At 42.8% G+C, this 20,824-nt stretch overlaps 1 protein-coding gene across 3 annotated transcripts in view; it reads left to right on the forward strand.

Moving 5' to 3' along the window:
• The window catches only part of AKAP11 (A-kinase anchoring protein 11), a 1,036,012-nt gene that overhangs the window by 219,843 nt on the left and 795,345 nt on the right, over positions 1-20,824 (forward strand). For all 3 annotated transcript variants that reach the window (XM_044071705.1, XM_044071703.1, XM_044071704.1), the window contains exon 3: positions 4,303-4,419. In XM_044071705.1, coding sequence (XP_043927640.1) covers positions 4,303-4,419 — 117 coding nt within the window. The remainder of the gene's footprint in view (positions 1-4,302; positions 4,420-20,824) is intronic.

Below are 20,824 nucleotides of genomic sequence, written 5' to 3' on the forward strand. Positions count from 1 at the left end.
ACATGCTCCACCTTTTGGATGTACATAGACAGCTTTGGTTTTTACATAGACAACTTTGGTTTAATCTCTATCGGACCAAAGATTTTCTGTAAGACTAACCAGTTGTTTGTTTCCTTCTCAACTAAAAGATTAGGCATGCCAGTTTCTAAAGTTACTGTGGCCAAATGGTTAACTGATTGCATATCTTGTCTCTAGTAAAAGAGGACATTTGTCTTTAGTAAATGAGGACTGTCCTTGCCTAAGCCCCCTAGAGCTCATTCCAAGGCAAGGTCTGTGGCTATATCCTCAGTTTTTTGGTCAAAAACTTCCATAGATGACATTTGTTCAGCTGCCACTTGGTCCATTGCCCATACATTTAGTGCTCATTACAAATTGGATTTGGTTTCTAGGAACAGAGCAGATTTTGGCATCTCAGTACTCCGAAATATCCTTCATGAGGATCACACAAGGTTCATCTAGCTGGGGACGCTGTCCGACTAGTTGATGAATGAGTGAAAATGGCAACATCAGATAAATAAGTTATGTACTCATCATAGCGTTACGTCTGTGTTGTCCATTTTCATTCTTCCTCCTAACCCCGTTCCTTTTGCTCCTGGAATGACCTAAGGGATATCATTTTAGTAACTGTTTCCATGTTTGATCTCCAGTTCTATTACTTTAACCTATACCTTTTTTTTTAAGTTCTTTTAAGATATTATTTATTGTTTACTAATGGCAGCAAACTCAATCTGAGGTATGTTAGGTTGGTGGGGCATTATGGGTAATGGGAGGAGTTCAAGAATTGGATCTGAGGATTTGGAAGATGCAGCAGAGTTAGATACGAGACCCATCAGTTGAGGAAGTATGAAAATCTATAAGGCTTAACACTGGAAATCTTCCGATATTATTTTGTTACTTCTTTATGCACTATGTATATTAGCTTCTTACACCACTAATCATTTTTTTGTAGCAATATTCATTGGCCATCAGTCCATTCTGTCTGAGTCACATCCTGTGTGTGTGTCTATATGTATAGTGTGTGTGTGTGTGTATATATATATATATATATATATATATATATATATATATATATATATATATAGTGTGTGCGTGTATATATATATATATATATAGATATATATATATAGATATAGATAGATAGATATATATATATATATATATATATATATATAGGTTTACAATCGCATGCAATCAACGTATGTACGTAAATCAGGTAGAACCATTAGTGTGAGTACTATATTGTCGAACCTTAGCTAACAGCTGCTGCAGCAAGGTTTGACAGTGTAGTGCAAATCCCACTATAGTGGGGATTGGGGAAATGTACCTTTTCCTCAGTGTAGTGCGATCTCGGAGTTTGTATATATAGGTAGGGGGGGTGTGGGGTGCAGGGGGGCTTGCCCCCCTGCAAAACATGTTAAAATATGTTTAGCGGCTAAGAGAATTTCAGTGAAGTTGAAATATTTGACATTCGACTTCACTGAAATGCTCAGTTCGGCGTTTACTGTGATTGGTGTTGTGATTTCCGAACATTTTCTTCGGGTATATGCACTTTTGGCCACAGTAGTGTCGAACATGTGATAGTAAACTGTATATATATATATATATATATATATATATATATATATATATATATATATATATATATATATATATATATATATAGGTTCATAGGTTGGTACTAGGCTATCAGCCCTAGGGCCTATACAAGCCTAGCCATAACAATTCCCTGGCTATTTCTTCCCACATTATTTACTTTCCTGGACCCCTGTCAAGCAGGGCGACTGACGTGATCCCTGGGGTGAATTTCCTTTCTCCCATCCAATCGTCAAGGTTCCTCTTGAAGCGGTCCAAAGAGGCACTCTGCTTGACATGTATGGGCAATCTATTCCAGAGTCTGGGGAGTCTCTGGGTCAGGAACCTATCCCTCCAGCATGTTTTGTTTATTGTGATGACAAGGTTTAGATCCCTGGAGCGTGTAGCTCTGAGGGATTGGGATTTCTTTAAGTGTAGCATGTCCAACAGCTCTGGGTTTGACATGGCCTTGTATGTTAAGCAGAGATCGCCTCTGAGTAGATGATATGCGACAGAGTATAGCTGGAGTTTTTAAGGCGGTCAGCGAGGGCATCTGCTTTAGGCCTGTGATTCTTTTAGTGAGGTATTTCTGAGGCCTTTCCAGTTGTTGCAGATGTCTTGAGAGGTACATACCAAATGGGACATTGTATTCTATAATGGGTCTAATGAGGGATGAGTACAGTGGGACAATGACCTCCTTTTTCTGGATGAAAAGCCCTTCGTGATGAGGTGTGCCACATAGAAGGATTTCCTGACTGTTGTGGCGATGTGGTTATCGAAGGTGAGACCACTGTCCACCTGTGTCCCTAAGTCTCTTATCACACTTTCTGTGTTTAGTGTACTGCCACCTATATGGTAATTCATGGATACATGTTTTTTCCCAAAGGGGATAACAATACATTTCTTGGCATTGAGCTTGAGCCCATGGCTATGGCACCAAGCATCTGTTTCTGTAAGGCCCTTTTGTGGAGTATCCACATCATTTGGGGATTCAATAATGGCTCCCAGTTTGCAGTCATCTGCAAACTTTGTTAGCCAGAGTCCCTTAGTGTTGACCTGTACTTCAGAGAAGTAGATGCCAAACAAGAGCGGCCCCAGGACTGAACCCTGAGGTACTCCACTTGTCACTTGTCTGGAGCTGGATTTGGAGTCGGCTACTTTTACAGTGTGGGTTCTATCAGTAAGCCATTTAGCAACCCATTGGGTGACATAGGGATTAATGCCCAACTTAGTAAGTTTATCTATGATTCCAGAGTGGGGGATGGTGTCAAATGCCTTGGCAAGGTCTAGATAGGCTGTGTGGACCACCTTACCCCTGTCCATGGCTCTGGAGACTGATTCAAAGAAGTCAATCAGGTTCAGGAGACAAGATCGGCCCTTCACAAACCCAAACTGTGTATATGTATATATCTGTGTATGTATATATATACACACACACACACACACACACACACACACACACACACACACACACACACACACACACACACACACACATTTATTTTCTGGGAAATTCTACCTTTTCCTAGCAGATGAATATGCTCCTAACACTCAGATGTTTTGCTGATTATTTTTCTTATGGTCTCTTATCGTTATCCTTTAAAGTTTTTTTTGACATTTTGATTTTGCAGAAACTCTCGAACTGCTGGGTGTTTTTCAAATTCTTGTGCAGATTTTTTCAAAGGACACTGTGATTCTCTTCCTTGAATTTTCTGAATGGCTCCCCTTATGTGGTCTTTTTGGTTTTCCTATACGATTATTTAAAACTATTCCCAAAACTATGTCTAGGATAAGACCCTCCTACAAGTACAGTTTTTTTTAGGCTACATGTAAAGTTTAATATAATGTGAAAGTACGAGAACCCAAGTTGGCAACAATTTTATACAGGTAGTCTGCATGGTGTATACTCACTTTAATATACATGCAATTTTATTTAATTTTATTTGCTTGCTTTCTAAAGATAGCATTAGCTAGGTTTTGTTGTCTAGCTCCTGGTTATTTCTGACTGCAGCTTTTCCTCAGTATGCTCACAGCCATTTTCCTTTCATGGATGAGTGGTCTAGGCTCTATAATGACTTTAGAGAGAGTTGCAATACTGTGGACTTTGAAGGTCAGCCAGTGATGTTCATAATATGCCTGTTAAACTTCCTTTGGGGTAGAAGTGTCAGCATACAGTGACACAGATTGTTTGCATACAGCCACATTTAGTTGCTTTAGATTACATTTTTACTGGTCCATCCAGATTAATTTTCCTCAAGCTATTGCCAATGGGTAATAGTTCAGTGCCACCTGCCCAGGCTTTCTTTGCTCAAGGTAGAGAAAAGGCTTCCTTTCAGACTGTCAGTTCTGCCCTTTCTCACCATTATCTGATGCTCGAGTCTCTAATCAAACCCTGTTTGAGGTATTTGTAATCTGGGTCTAATCCCTTTATCAGGAGGCTGACCATCTGATGGCTACTTTCTCAGTATAGTAATACCCTTCTGGATGAGAGCTGTGGGAAGTACTAGACTTTACAGGGACAGAGGAATTCAGATAATCCCTTTAATCCTTTGTGTAGAAGTTCAGTGCACATTCATTTGGTCAAGTACTACCCAGTGTTGTGTTCCTGTTTGGTGTATTGTTATGTGACCTACTGGTGGGGGTATGGGGCATCAGCAGTATTATATGTCATCTACAGCATGCACTTTTTGAGATAATGTTTTTAACAATTGCTTTTTGCTTTTCTTTTAGGTAATTACTGACAGTTTACTTCACTCTGTGAAGTTATTTTTGCAAAGCAGGAAAGAATTATGCAACATTACAGTGGGAGAATACCAGGAGACATCTGATGCAGAGTACCTGGCAGAGGTTTGTAGTGTTTACGTACATGTTACATTTTGATACCAGTTAGAGAGTAGCTAACAGTGGATGTTCTTCGTGTTAAACTGTTGCAGTCATCACACTTGGGTTATCTGCCTGCAGGTATCCCTCAGTCAGTCCGATTACCAGAGACAGTATTTCTGCGTCGGATGCTGTCACTCCAGGACTGACAGGTCATCAGGGGTATAAAAACAGGCAGCAGATGCCATTACATCAGTCTTTCTTGCCATGTAGCCAGAAGCAGTTCGCATGAGTGCCGGTCGGCCGCTACCTGAGTTTTTCGTGTATGAATTGAATCATCCTGAAGTCTTCTAAAGCTAAGTACCACGTTGGGGATCCTTTTTTCTTGCTCTAACCGATGTGAGAAAAAGTTAACAATTGTCTTGCCTGTGGAAAGCAAATACCACACCGAGATTTTCATTCTTACTGCGCCACCTGTTTAGGCCCAGACGATGACGTACCTCGCTATCGGTTTTGTGCCTTGTTCAACACCCGAACCATTCATTGCCAGGCCCTTTTTGTCACTAAATATTTTTGTTTTCGATTTCCATATTCTGAAATGGCTTCGGTAAGCCATCCGACTACCAATATTCTGAAAAAACGTAAGGATAAAGACAGAGACAGACCACACAAGTCCAAAACTGCCACATATGCTTCCATTAAGCTAGTTGCAAGTCCGCTGGTACTCAGTGAGGCGCTTTCGCAGTCTCTGATGCCCGCTTCTGTGGATTCGCAGGCCTCTACTGAGACCCGTTTGGAGTGCCACGAGACTCCTCTTTAACTATGGAACCTGTGGATGTCTCTACCTTGGATGGGTCCAGAGTCACTGAGCAGGCACTGGCTTCTGAGGAAGTTCTTCGCACTACCGATGTTCGACACAAACCGATGACCTCTCTCACATCTTCAGTTCTGTCTAAAACTACCAAGTTTTTAAGGCCAAGAGTATGTGCTACGCCTAGAAAACCAACAACCAAAGCACATGCACCTGCTTCCTTGCCCACAACATCAAATGCTTAAAATGGCAGAAGACCTTATTATGCTGATTAGGGGAAGGCAGCCCTCCCCTGCTAAGAGAAAAAGAGATCAGTCCCCTGCAGCTTCAACAGACCAAGAGTCTGAAGCCTCTGAGGTATCGGATTATGAAGACATGCCCTTATCTGCTTATGAGGATTCTGATGCAGAGGAACCTATTCCCACTGCCTCTCCTCCAGAGGATTTTTCTTTTGGTGAAACCTTACATACCTTAAAAGAGCATTTCCATTGCAATTGCCAAGACCATCCTCAGTCCAAAAAAAGACTCGGAGAATTTCTAGATTTGCCACAACATAGGCCTTTAGCAATACCCCCAGTCCTGGAAGTTGAGGATGATGTCTTTATGGAATCCAGACTTACCCCTGATACCTTACCTCCTGCTCCTAGGAAACCAGACAGGTACTACAGAGTACCTGATTCTCAAAGATTCCTTTTCAGAAATCCTACTGCTGATCCAGTGATCATTTCCCAGGGGCCTAAAGGTATCAAAGCTGCTACAGCTAAGAATCCCACCCCTTCGGACAGGGATTCCAGAGCTTTGGACATATGGAATAAGAAAGTATATACCTCTGCAACTCTCACCATTAGGGCTCTGAATTGTCAGTTTCACATGCTGATGTACCAACAACATATTATGGAACTTATTAAGCAAAAAATAGTAACATTTACAGACTGTGCAGAAAACAAAGAATTACAAGAGCTTACGTATTCTGCAAGCCAAGTCAGCAGGCATACATTGCAGTGTGGTTTTGATGCCCTAGAAACATCTTGCAGGGCAGCAGTCATTGGTTCTGTACTGAGAAGGCGTACTTGGCTTAAGGAAAAGACCTTGCCAGACCATGTCAAATCAGAGTTATTAGACATTTCTTTTCACAAGGACAGTCTATTTTGCACCAAAGCAGAAGAGGTTCTTAAAAAAATGGAAGAAAAAGCTAAATCTATGCAGACAGTTAAAGGATTCTTGCAAGTACAGCCTCTTAGATTCAGTAGGCATTGCTCCTCGAAACATTGGTCATTTCCAGCCCCCTCAAGGCCATCTCAAACCAGACCCAGGGGTAACAGACCACCCAGACTACAGTCTCAGGGTATGCAGAGATCTAAGCAATGGAGTGTCTCCACATCCAAAGCAGGGAGTGCTAAGCCACCCCCTTACAGAAAGAATTCCCAATGACTTTTCAACTCTACTCCCCACCTCTGCCCAACTATTTGTGCCCCTAGGAGGAAAACTTGCCCTTCAAGCAAAAAACTGGATTTCCATCACCAAAGACCTATGGGTCCTCAACATTGTATCCCAGGGGTTCAGATTTTACTTCCACTTACTGCCAACCCCAAAGGGGTTCCCAGACATTCCTCCAAACCAGTGGGCAGAGGCACAAAATCAAGTTCAATCCCTGCTCTCTCTAAAGGCAATTCAACCTGTTCCTGCGGAACAGACAGGCCAAGTATTCTATTCCAGACTCTTTCTGGTACCCAGAAAAGAGGGCACTTGGTGCCCAATCCTAGATCTGTCAATTCTCAACACCTTCCTGGTGGTACTAAAATTCAAAATGCTCACCCTGCAGCAGTTTCTACCTATGGTAGCCAAGGATGCCTGGTTAGTCACCCTCGACTTAAAATAAGCCTATTTGCACATCCCTGTAAGAGATTTGTGTGGGAAATATCTACACTTCAGAGCAGGATCTATGCATTATCAGTTCTCTGCACTTCCCTTTGGCTTATCCACTCCTCCCAGAGTATTCACAAAATGCCTGGCTCCAGCCATTGCTTACTGCAGGCAGAGATATATCCAAATTTACCCTTTCTTTGATGACTGCCTGATTCAGGCAGACAGTCAGGAAATGCTGTTGCAGCACCTGACATTTATAAAAAAACCTTCTAACCTCCCTGGGGTACACTATCAACGAAAAGAAATCAAAACTTGTCCCCAGTCAAAAGATTGTATTCCTGGGAACAAGCTTGGACACAGCATCCCAGATGGCATTCCTCACTCTAGAAAAACAAGCCTATCTGACAGACTGTTTTACTTAAATGGCCACCATAACCCAGCTATCTGCAAGGAAAATCCTGCAAGCCCTAGGGTTCATGGCCTCATGCATCCTACTAAGAACCCGATACGTGGCACTGCTAGCCACCTGGCACTATGAACACTGACTCTAGGTGATTCTCACATAAGTATTTTTATAAAAACCCTGCTTCAGACCCTGCATTTGTTTCTGTAGAATCAGATAAGATCTCCAGATTGCTTACTTCCACTAATGTCTTACTAGTGGTAAAGATAGTAGGACCACAAAACAGATAGGTAAAAAAGTTTACACATTTGCCACTTTTTCCTTCAGTGTCATTAACTAGCAGACTTGTATGACCAGATACATGCTTTCTGTCTTTGATAATATGGATAAAGTAATTTCTAACATTCGTGACTCTAACACTAAATCTTCCTTACAGGACACTTTTAGCTCAGCCTCCCAAGTAGCAAGGAATTCTATTAAATATAGGTGTGGTACGGCGGATGCTTCCAGTAGGAGCAGCTGCTACTGATTCAGTTCTCAAAAGGGATTGCTCGCTGAGGCTACAAATCCCTTTCTGATGAAGTCAGAGCCAGACTGTGATGCACCTTTAGACAAAGACAGTCTGTTTGGCAACTCTTCTGTTGAAATTTTCCAGAAGTTAGAGGAAAGGGGAAAGACGATGCAAGGCTTTAAACAACTTTTTCTTTCCTCCATCCCTAGGTTTCAAAGGTGTTTTGTCCAAGTCTGGGCCAGTTTTTCCCAAATCACAAAAATATTCTCAGCAAAAAGAAAAAAAATTTCAAAAAAGAAATGGCAGGACAAACCCAAGTCTGAGTTCAAAGGATCCAAGGAATACTTTACTGACAAAAATAGTAACTTTTCACTGTCTTCTCCCACCTGCAGTCTCCCTTTCTCCCCTTTGGCCAATCCCTTCCCATCCTAACAGGGAGACTTTCACTTTCTTTCCCCTTTTGAAGTTGGTAATCAAAGATGTATGGGTTTGGACATAATAAGAAACCAGATTCGGACTTCACTGGAATTCTCCACAGTACCTGCAGGGATTTCTCAAATCCCCTCAGATCAGGGACATCTTGGCTTTCTAATTCTTTAAGATTTGTTCCATCAGGGGATAATAGAACCTGTTCTTCCCTGTCAAATAGGAAAAAGATATTACTCTCATTTTTTTCTTAAGCACTTTTATTAATTTATCATAGACATAGGCAAACATAAATCAACAGAAAACAAACCATATCGACATTTTTACATTTACATGTTATACATCACATTTTTTCTTTCGTTTTAACCATCATCAGTCCATTGTTTGTTGAATTCCATCCTTCCTCCAAACTTCAGTCCTCCTCCTGAATATTATCCTTCACCTGTTGTTCCCACAATTTCCATTTGTTTCTATGAAATTTGCTCCTTCCGTTTTTTAAAGATCCCTTTTTCAGTTCGTTCTTGTCTTTCATAATATTCAGTACTTCAAATACAGTTGGTTTATATTTTGATTTCCATTTCCTAGTAATTGTTTTTTGACAGCCAACAGAATGAAACTTAATGAGGCCTTAGTATGTCTAGGCAGTTCGGATCCTGTGCCCCATCTCAAAAGAATCATTTCCTTAACTACAGCCATTTGCGGGCCCAGTGTTTCTGACAGTACTATGTAGGGCATTTGTAAAATTTGCCAACTCATTACAATCACAAAGCATGTTCGCCGTTGCCTCTTTCTTTCCCATCACACATCTAACATTTGAACATGGCGGCTAATCCAGGACTTTTCCCTTCTAAACACCTTTCAGAAGGTTCTAAAACTCAAGGTGTTAACCCTCCAAAACCATTTTCCTCTCATTTTTCCTCAAACATTCTTTGTTATATTGGGCCTGAGAGATGCCTAACTGCATATTTCTGCTCATGCAACACACAGACATTTATTAAAGATTTGTGCATTGGGATATCACCTTCATTTTGCTGCTTTGCTTTTTATTTTGTCTGTATCCCTATGCTTTTTAAAAAAAATACTTAGCCCCGTCATACTCTCTGCAGGTCTCAAGGTAGATATAGCTGTCCATACGTAGATGATTGCTTGATTGAGGTCACTTCAGTTCATAAAAATTCTTCTGATCTTGCACTCTTTATTTGACTTGGATTTACTCTGAACACCAGTAAGTCTGCCATGAAATTCACTTGGTCTGGTGTTTCTTGGATGCCTACTGGGTGCTTCCAGCTGATGGCTTTCCTTCCTCCAGAAGCATCCAGCTTCTTACAGGCTGCTTCCTCTCCCTGACATACTTTCAGGTAATCACAGTGAGAGAGATTTTAAGAGCCCTGGAGTTTATGGCAGCCACAGTTCAAGCTATCCTGCACGCCAGACTTCATATGAGGAAGATTCAGAGTTACCTGAAATCAGTATGGGCTCGCCACTGTTACCCTGTATCCTTTCCAATCCTTTTCTTGCTCTTTGTGAAGAAAGAATGGTTGGATCAATCAGCTTACAGTCGGTACAGTTTTTTTCCTCATGTTTCATCTCCCCAACAAAAAGGATTAATATATGCTTCAAATTTTGCATGGGGAGCCTGTTCAAAAGGAATCACAGTTCATTGTGTCTGGTCCAGACAAGATGGGAAAAATCATGAAAGGGATGAAGGTTTTTGATCTTCACCCTTCAGACTTTAGTCATTTCTTTAACATAGGACCACTTCAAATACTAACAGCACCACTACCATGTGGTGTATCAAAAAACTGGAGAACAAAGGCTTTAACCTCATTGCAGACTTGCTGTGATGCTATAGAACATTGCATTCCAGCACAGCCTTTGTCTCTAGTCTATGCACTTCTCTTTAGAACAAAACTCAATGATAGACTGCTTGAGCAGATCCAGAGCAGACCTTCATGAGTGGATGCTGAACTGAGCGGTCTTCCATCAGATTGTCCATCACTGGGGATCTCCCGAGGTAGATGTTTTTGCCTCAACTGTAAACAAGCCGCTCAAACTGTTTTGCACCAGAGATTCTTGAAAAAAAATTGGAAAATGGACAAATTCTCTTTGTCATGGAAAGGGAAATCCCTGAATGCATTCCCTTTCCTTTCACTCCTCCCAAAGGTCCTTTTGAAGATTCAGAAAGGAGATCCAGATATGATGATGATTCCTTTTGACTCGGATAACATTGATTCTCCCATCTTTTTCACTTAGGCCAAGGGTAGTCACCACATTACCCCACATGATGGACTTGCTCACACTGCAAAATGTCAGTCTCATCCATCCCAACTGAGGGCATGCTTCTGACTGTAACATAGACAAGATAACCTGTAACAGGAAAGTCTTGGGTTTCTAAATGGAAAATATTTTGTGTGACACTGCAGTAGAGAACAGGACCCATAGCTAATGTTGGCCCACATTATCCCTCAAATATTTGTTTGAGCTGCTCAGCTGTAGCATACAGTTCTGTTAAGGTGCATTTATCAGCTATTTCAGCTTGCCAAACTATTGCCATCCCATCTGTATTCATTTTATGAGGTCAGACAGTTTCTTAAAGGTGACCTTTACATCAAACCTCCCAGGAAATCTATTCCTCTTCTGTAGGACCTGAATTATGCTCTTGAAGTTTAACCTTCTCCCTTTCTGAACCAACTTGTTCTGCATCTTTAAATTCTTTGACATGGAAGACAAATTTTTTAGTGGCCTTATCTGCCAAAAAGATTTATGAGTTAGACTGTCATGTGCTCTCCTCCTTTCTTACCCTGCCATAAAGACAGGGTCATCCTCAGAACTAATCCCTTGCTTTATGCCACAGCTTGTAACTTAAGGTATCTCTAAAGCCATCCATCCATCTATCTTCCTGTGTTGTTTCCTCATCCAGAAAACAAAGGAGAAAAATTCTTCATTCATTGGATGTTCACAGATATCTGAGTTTCTCTCCAGAAAAGACAATCATCAGAAACTCTGGCCATCTTTTGTGAAGAAAAACATAGGCCTAGTTTCAAAATGGACCACTTCATTGTGGCTATCCTTTTCAATCTCTGTTACGCCTTCCATGGCACTTTAAGGATAGGTCATTACCTGTTCTGCCTGAGTTCTGGCCTCTTCTGGACCCTTTTTTCATGATGTTGGATTCAAAAGTCATTCTAGAGATGGCTACCTCGTTTTCTGTTCACACTTCACAAAACATTGCAAAAGAGATGTCTTTTCCAGAGCCAGAGTGCATTTTGCTTGAATGGTTTTTCAAGTTATATTGGACTCCATCTTTGTTCTTCCAGCCTCCACATTTTCCTGCTAAAAGCATTGGAAATTGTCTTCCAAGTCAGGAATACTGCAGTGCTGATCTAATGAAGTAACAGTAGATGTTTGAATAGGTTTCAGTTACAGTATGTGCATGCACTCTCCTTCCACATTTTTCTACTTTATTCTTTGGCTGAGATGGATTTCCCTTAGTTTTGTCACCCTGTCTTTTTCTGCTTCATGTGTCTGTCTATCCTCTATATCTGCCTCAGTCCTCTTTTGTTGGGCAAGAATGCTCTGAGATTTTTACATCTCTATGTCCTTCGGCTATCAGTACATAGTCTCTCGCATATGTTTTAGGTTAGTTGTATGGCATAACACGAAGGAGCTTAAGCTTTTGTAGACTTGACATACGAGCAGTATCCATAGCAGGATATTGCAGACTTGATATACAAGCAGTATATCCCTAGCAGAATATTGCAGACTTGACATACAAGCAGTATACATAGCGGGATGTATCCCATAAGTCAGGAATGCTACAACAGTGATTTATTGGAACATCCGCTTTTATGGTAAGATAAAATTACTAGAAGACTATAATCTAGCTGAAATATTAGAATTAATTTACATATAGTTTCTGCCTGAAAAAAAGAAATAGTGGGAAATTTTCCACCCCCCCCCGAAAAGATTCTTGGAATTTTGGATTTTGTTTTACTGAAATATTGTTAGATGTTAAGATTTGGATATAACCACAGGCCCCAGTATTTGAATGTGGTAGTGTTTTCTTGTAGGTTATAGAGGTGGTCTAAAATGGCCCAATCTGACGTTACTGAATAGTTTTGGGGGTGCTGAATAGCATAACTTTTGATCCATTGTTGTCTATTTTCATCTGTTTCAAATGTATGGGTTATCACATCTGACCAGATCCGAACTTGGCACCAACTCTGAAGTTTCTTTGGATCCAGAGCTCTGACACCTCCCCTACTCATAACTCCCTGGACTCCACCTTAGCTACCCTGATCTCGTTTGTCACCTGAAGCCATCAGATGCATGAAAGAGCTCTCCTCAGTGGATGTCTCCTTTTTTGGATAATAGCTGATCTCCTCCTACCAAGAGAGTTTTATCTGTCTTTGTTTTTACTGAGAGATTAGTGTGCATAATAGCCAGTTGTAGTGTATTTATAGTTGGTGTTTTGTACATTTGCTGCCTTTCTGTCCACTTTTCTTTTTACGACCATAGTGCTAAAAAAAAAAAAATATATAGTAATAATATTTATATACATAGCATATTTTTTTTTACTAAGATGTATACTTTTGTAATTAGTTTTCCTTATAGGTTTGTTCTCTATACAAAATTATGAAGTTTGAATCATCTTGATTCAGAAAGTGTTCATAACCTCCCAGCTGAGTTTCCACACTCTGTGTGTGTGTGTGTGTGCGCGCACATTGCTTGGGTGCTGCCCACTTGGATATGGACTACCAGTCTTGCGCTCCTTCAGTGCAAGGGCCCTTCAGACTAGAAGGGATAAGTTGGATGTTCTTCGTGCTTCACTGTTGCAGTCATCACACTTGGGTTATCTGTCTGCAGGTAGCCCTCAGTTGGCCCGAATACCAGAGTCTTGGGATTTCTGAGTCGGATGCTGTCGCCTCTTCCATGATGTCAGGTCATCAGGGGTATAAAACATGCAGCTGACGCCATTACATCAGTCTTTCTTGCCGAGAAGGAACCCGAAGCAGAAGCAGTTTGCAAGTGCCGGTCGGCCGCTACCTGAAATTTTCATTTTTCGAGTTTCAAACCTGATGTCTTCTAAAGCTAAGTACGCTGTTGGGGATTCTTTTTTCTTGCTCTATCTGATGTCAGAAACAGTTAACAATTGTCTTGCTTGTTGAAAGCAAATACCTCACAGAGATTTTCATTCTACTGCGTCACCTGTTTAGGCCCAAACCACGGCGTCCCTCTCTTTCGGTTTTGTGCCTTGTTTAACACCCAAACCATTCATCGTCGGGCTATTTTTGTAGCTAAATTCTTTCGCTCTTTTTCTCCGTTTTCCGAAATGGCTTCTGTAAGCCGTCCGACTACCGAGCTTCTGAAAAAGCACAAAGACAGAGACAGACCGCATAGATCCAAAACAGGCAACAATGCTTTCGTTAAGCTAGTCGCCAGTCTGCCGGTACTCAGTGAGGCTTTGCAGCCACTGATGCCCACTTCTATGGATTCACAGGCCTCTGCAGAGACCCATTTGGAGTCCGGTATGCCGCGAGATGCATTTTCGACTATGGAACCTGCGTATGTCTCCACCTTGGATGAGTCCGGAACCTCTCTGCAGGCACCCGCTTCTGAGGGTGCATTCCGACCTACCGATATTCGTATTAAACAGACATCTTCATTTTTAACTAAATCTACCGAGTTTCTCAGACCCAGAGTTCGCACTACGCCTAGAAAACCGATGTCCAAAGCGCATGCTCAAGCTCCCATGTCACTAAAACAAATGCTTAGAATGGCTGAAGACCATATTACTCTAATTAGGGGAAGCCAGCCTTCCCCTTCTAAAAGACAAAGAATTGAATTTCCTTCTGATTCTACAGACCAGCAGTCCGATGACTCTGACCCTTCTGATTGCCAGGACTTACCCTTATCTACCTATGAGGATTCAAATGCAGGGAAATCCATTCCCTCTGTCTCCCCTGCAGAGGATTTTTCTTTTGGTGAAACCTTGCATACCTTAAGAGAGCATTTCCACTGAGAATTCTAGGACTATCCTCAGTCCAAAAAGAGACTCCGACAACTTTTAGATTTGCCTCAGCACAGGCCTCTAGCTGTACCCCCTGTCCTGGATATTGTAGATGATGTCTTCATAGAATCCAGTCTTACTCCTGACACTTTACCACCAGCTCCTAGAAAACCTGACACGCACTACAGAGTACCTGACACTCACAAATTTCTCTTTAAGAATCCTACTGCGGATCCAGAGACCATTTTCCAGGGACCTAAAGGCATTAAGGATACTACAGCCAAAAACCCTACCCCTTCAGACAAGGATTCTAGAGCTTTAGACAGATGGGGTAAGAAGGTATATACCTTTGCAACTCTTGCCATCAGGGCTTTGAATTGCCAGTTTCACATATTGAAGTACCAGCAACATATTATGGAACTAATTAAACAAAAAATGGTGTTGCTTCCAGATTAAGCAGAAAATAAAGATTTACAAGAGTTGATGCATTCTGCAAAGCAAGTTAGTATACATACTTTGCAGTGTGGGTTTGATGCTTTAGAAGGATCTTACAGGGCTGCTGTCACTGGGTCTGTACTGAGAAGGCATGCTTGGCTGAAGGAACAAGTCTTGCCAGACCATGACAAAGCAAAATTACTAGATGCTCCATTAAATCTGGATTGTCTGTTTGGCACAAAAGCAGAAGAAGTTCTTAAAAAGATGGAAGAAAAAGATAAATCTATGCAAACTGTCAAAGATTTCTTACAGGTGCAGCCGCCTAGATTCAGTAGGCATTGGCCTTCAAAAAACTGGTCCTTTCCAGTCCCTTCCAGGCCTTCTCAGTCTAAACCCAGGGGCAGCAGACCACCAAGACTACGGTCTCAGGGTATGCAGAGATCTAAACAATGGAGTGTTCCCACCTCAAAAACAGGGAGTGGTAAGCTACCCCCTTATGGAAAAAGTTCACAGTGACTTTCCAGTTATCCTTCCCAGCCATGCCCAAGTACTTGCACCCCTAGGAGGAAAACTAGTCCTTCATGCAAAAAACTTGATGTCCATTACTCAGAACCAATGGGTTCTAAACATTGTATCCCAGGGATACAGATTCTACTTCCACTCACTGTCAACCCCAAGCGGGTTGCCAGACCTTCCTCCAAACCAGTGGGCAGAGGCTCAAAAGCAAGTACTTTCCCTTCTCCATATCAGGGCTATTCAACCCATTTCAGTAGAACAAAGGGGGCAGGGTTTCTACTGCAAACTGTTCCTGGTACCCAGAAAAGAGAGCTCTTGGCATCCTATCCTGGATCTATCAATTCTCAACACCTTTCTGGATGTCCCAAAATTCAAAATGCTTACACTGAAACAGCTTCTTCCTATGCTAGCCAAGGATGCCTGGTTAGTCACCCTAGACGTAAAAGAAGCTTATCTGCACATCCTCATAAGGAGGTCTTGCAGGAAATGTCCACGTTTCAGGGCAGGCTGTATGCACCATCAGTTCTCTGCATTTCTCTTTGGCTTATCTACTGCGCCCAGAGTAGTCACAAAGTGCCTGGCTCCAGCCATTGCATACTGCAGGCAGAGAAATATTCAGATTTACCCATACTTGGACGTTTGCTTGATTCAGACGGACAGTCAGGAATTGCAACTTCAGCACATGGCATTTGTAATAAGACTTCTGACTTCACTGGGATACACCATCAAAGAAAAGAAATTACAACTCGTGCCCAGCCAACAAATTGTATTCCTGGGAGCAAGCTTGAACACAACTTCCCAGATGGCATTCCTCACTTCAGAAAAGCAGGTCCATTTGACAAACTATTTCAAACTAATGGCCACCAAAACCCAGCTATCTGCAAGGAAAATACTGCAAGCCGTAGGGTTCATGGCTTCATGCATTCTGCTAATTCCATATGCAAGACTGCATATGAGGAAACTTCAGTGGTACTTAAAAGGTGTCTGGTGTCAACATTATCAGGACCTGGAAACAGTGATTCCTGTTGAACCTTGTCTAAGGGCAGAGTTCCTTTGGTGGGCAGAGACATGCAACCACAACATGGGACTTCCTTTCACTCAACCCCTCGCCGCCCAAACCCTGACAACAGACTCATCAGACATTGCATGGGGGGCTCACATGGCAGGCAAATGCATTCAGGGCAAATGGAGCCCAGAACAAATTCCCCTGCACATCAATCAAAAAGAGATGCTAGTTGTACAGAATGCTCTGACAGCCTTCAAATACCTTATCCTTCCAGGACAGCTCCTGATAAAGGCAGACAACACCACAGTTATGTGGTACATAAGCAGGGGGGGAACTCATTCTTACTCTGCAGTTTAGCCATGGCCCTGTGGAACACAGCTTTGAGCAACCAAGTAGACCTACAAGCTAATTTCCTGCCAGGCAAGCAAAATTCACTGGCAGATGACTTGTGCAGAAATCTACTGGACCCTCACTTGTGGAAACTGGAACCCAACTCATTCAAACTTCTAACCCAGAGGTGGGGAACACCAGAGATGGACCATTTTGCCTCCCCCAAAACCACCAATTGAGCATATTTTGCACCAGGGACCCTCACAGCAGAGCCTGGAAGGTGGACGCCCTATCCTTTACATGGGAAAACCTCTCAATTTATGCCTTTCCTCCTCTGCCCCTCCTCTCAAAACGTACTACTCAAGATCAAACAGGACAGGCCAAGGGCAATCCTTATTGCACCAGACTGTCCACACCAGAACTGGTACCCACTCCTACTCAGTCTGACAGCAGTGCCACCCTGGCACCTATATCATACACCTTCCCTGCTGTCTTAGCAGGAGGGACAGATTTTGCATCCACAGCTGCAAACCCTAAACCTTGCAGCCTGGCTTATCCCCTGAATACACCACCAGCGTCCCTCAGCAAACAGGTGCTGGACGTCATCCTTGAGGCCAGAAGGCCTAGTACTAGGAAATCCTATGCTGAAAAGTGGAAAAGATATTGTTCTTGGAGTCAGTCTCAAGGAAAGGACACAGCTGTGCCCACCTTACCTCAAGTCCTTGATTACCTAGCAGAGCTGCTCCTCAGAGGCCTATCCTCATCCATTAAGATTCATGCCTCTGCCATCTCAGCTCATTATAATACTGAGCTACCTCTCTTTTCTCACACTCTCATCAAACAGTTCCTGAGAGGAGCTAACAATTTAAGGCCTCCCCTAGGAGAGTTCCCACCCCGGCCTGGGACCTTAACTTTGTACTGGAGAAGCTCACACTTCCCCCTTTTGCACCTGCTGCTTCAGCAGAGTTAAAATTCCTCTCTTGAAAGCAGCCTTACTTCTAGCTATTACTTCAGCAAGAAGAGTGTCTGAGTTACAGGCACTAATGGCGGTGGAGCTCTTCATTATTTTCCATGCTGACAGGGTTTCCCTCAGGACTAACCCATCCTTTATGCCCAAGGTGGTATCCAGTGTGGCTTAAACCAGTCCATCCATTTGCCAACCTTTTTCCCTAATCCTCGGAATAAAGGGGAAAGGATCCTGCACTCCTTGGACGTGCACAGACAGCTCAGGTTCTACCTTGACAGGACTAAGCCTTTCAGAAAATCTGACCAGCTGCTAGTAAACTTTTCTACAGGAGCAGAGGGCAAGGCCATTTCAAAGCAAAAAACCATTTCCAAATGCTTGGCACACTGCATCCATTTCTGCTAATAGCACCATGGACAAACCTACCCCTCAGAAGATTAGAGTTCATTCCACTAGAGCTACTTCAACCTCTACAGCATTTCTCAGGGGAGTCCCTACCAGGGTCATCCTAGTAGCTGCAACCTGGAGTTCTGTACACACCTTCACCACGTATTACCACTTACCTGATTTTTCTAAATCCAGAGCTGGATTTGCTACAGCAGTCTTACAAGGCCTGCTAGCCAGCCCTAGCACTTCTTGACTGCGTCCACCCTTCCTAAGCTTTGGGAATCAACGCAAGTGTGTTGACTGCAGCCGTGAAACACGAAGAACATACTGCAGTTGTGTACACTTACCATAAATGTAGATGTTGGAATGTATTCACTGTTGCAGTCCTGGTTAACCTCCCTACACCCCCTGGCATTCTCTATCCTTTGTACCTATCCTCTTTATGGCCATCTTTTATGGCAGGGGTATTTACTTTTTACTGGAGGTGCTCCACACCATTTAGTAGCTTCCTGTTTTGGGGGCTCCTGACATCTGGGGCAAGAAAAACTGATGTAATGGCGTTGGCTGCATGTTTTATACCCCTGATGACCTAACGTCATGGAAGAGGCGACAGCATCCGATGCAGAAATCCCAAGACTTTGGTATTTGGGCCGACCGAGGTCTACCTGCAGGCAGATAACCCAAGTGTGATGACTGCAACAGTGAATACACTTTGAACATCTACATTTATGGTAAGTGTACACAACTGTACTTTTCTGAAAGGCTCTTTCCAGCACAGACTGGGGCTACACCTTTATCCTCTTCTTCTTCTCCTTCTAAGAAACAAGATAAGCCTAAAGCTAAAGGAGAAGGAGCAAGGTAATAAGGAGAAGAACAAATCTCCTACCAAAACTACTAAAAAGTGCTCTCTAGAGCCAACATTTTCACTTGGACGTGACCCAGAATGTGCTCACAGATCTAATCAAACAATCTCCTCTGATCTCCCTCCCCCAGAGCTAGATGCTAGCCAGGACCGGTGAGTCCCAGGCTGCACTCCTGTATTCTTCAGGAGAGGAAGTGCCCCAGACCACCATTGATGGAGCTGTCTGTTCATTCATCTCGAAGTCACAAGGAACAAGATGTCAAGAGGATGGTGAAGTTTTTGAGGACACAAATCCAGCTTAGGGTTATCTCATTGTCGTCACCTGGGAAGATACTGAGGATTGGCCATCATGTCACTCCACTTTCTGAATTCATACTGGTCTGCTGTTCGGGTCCATTGTTATTGGATCTGACTGTAACCAGTGCACCTCTGTTAGCACTTGAGTTACTAACAACTTCACTGACTGCTTCCCAATGTCTTTTCGACACCAGTGCCATTGGATCAAGAGGAGACTCTGAGCTGAAGCTTTGATGCGGAGGTCTGGGTGGGGATGGGGGCATTGAGTTAACACAGAGATTCTCTGAGCTGTTTCTCCCTTTTGGATAGCTCAGATCTGAGATTGGCTTTGGGGCCAGGAGTCATCTGTGCCGAATGTTCACTTTCATCATTGGATCTGGATGATATACTCCATGCTGGTGGGCAGCATCTATCTTCGAGGCCTTCAAAAGGGTTTTGGCAGGTTCCAAAGATCAGATGTCTCCAATTATTGCAGCTCTGTCTAAGCCCCAGCAAGAGGCTACTTCCTACCCTCGTAATCTTTTTAAACATGGACCGTAGGTTAACCTCCCTACACCCCCTGGCATTTTCTATCCTTTGTTTCAAACGCTTCAGAGATCATCTGCTTTCAGTTCCTTAAGTGATTCATAGCCTTCTGTTCCCTCAGAAGGACCTCACAGAAAGCGGACATGCAAACAGAAGCAAATTGACTCTTCTTCAGAGCCATTCACCGAAGACACTGAATTAGAGGTGGGGGTGTCCCCTTACTTCCTATCTGAAGACGTCACTTGTGGCAATATATTCAGTTTGATAAAGCAGAGAGGAAGCTGGCTGTCTGAAGACCCTTCGCCTGATGAGTCAGTGTATTGGAAACATTTGGTTCTGACTCAGAGATATCTTGGTTGGTGCTACCCATTAATCTCCTTATCAACCTTATGGCTCAGCGGGTAATGAAGGACCCTGATGTGTTGGAACCCATTCCCAAAAAGCAGATTGTATCTTAGATGCTCCTGAGGACAGGAAAGACTGAAGCAAGCGTCCACCAGTAGACGCTATGGTGATAACAGCGGCCACTAAGAAAGAACTATTGGAAGATAGTTCCTCTGTTCACCCCCTAACAGGGTGTATAGGATGATGGACAGATTTGAGAAGTGGGCCTATGCATCAGCAACTTTCACCCTTAGATCGCTGAACTATTTGTTTCATCTAACTAGATTCCAAAGAGACTTGACCAAAGAGATTGTAAGGTTTCTGTTGGGAGGGTATTCCCAACAGATATTCAGAAAACCGTGGAGACTCAGCTTTCTACCCTACAATCCACTTCAGATGTAGCCATGTGATTGCTTTCAGTGCTGCTGATGGCATGGCTAGAGCAGCAGGCACTGGTATTACCATGTGCTGCCACACCTGGATGTATCTTTGTGATTTTACAGAAGGATTTAAGTCACTTTTGTTGATGTCTCTTATGATGTTTCAACTCTTTTTGAGCCTAAAATTAAAGGCACACTCCCCAGAAGTCAGCAGGATGGCAAGACTGTCTCTCTGCAGTGGGGGTCTTCTTTTCAACTCCACAAAGATCCTTTTATAGGAATGAAATGGGGAAGATGTTCTGTAAATCACAGAGCTCTT

This window comes from Protopterus annectens, chromosome 5.part0, assembly GCF_019279795.1.
Source record: "Protopterus annectens isolate FY-2018-M chromosome 5.part0, PAN1.0, whole genome shotgun sequence".
NCBI classification, from domain to species: Eukaryota; Metazoa; Chordata; order Ceratodontiformes; family Protopteridae; genus Protopterus; species Protopterus annectens.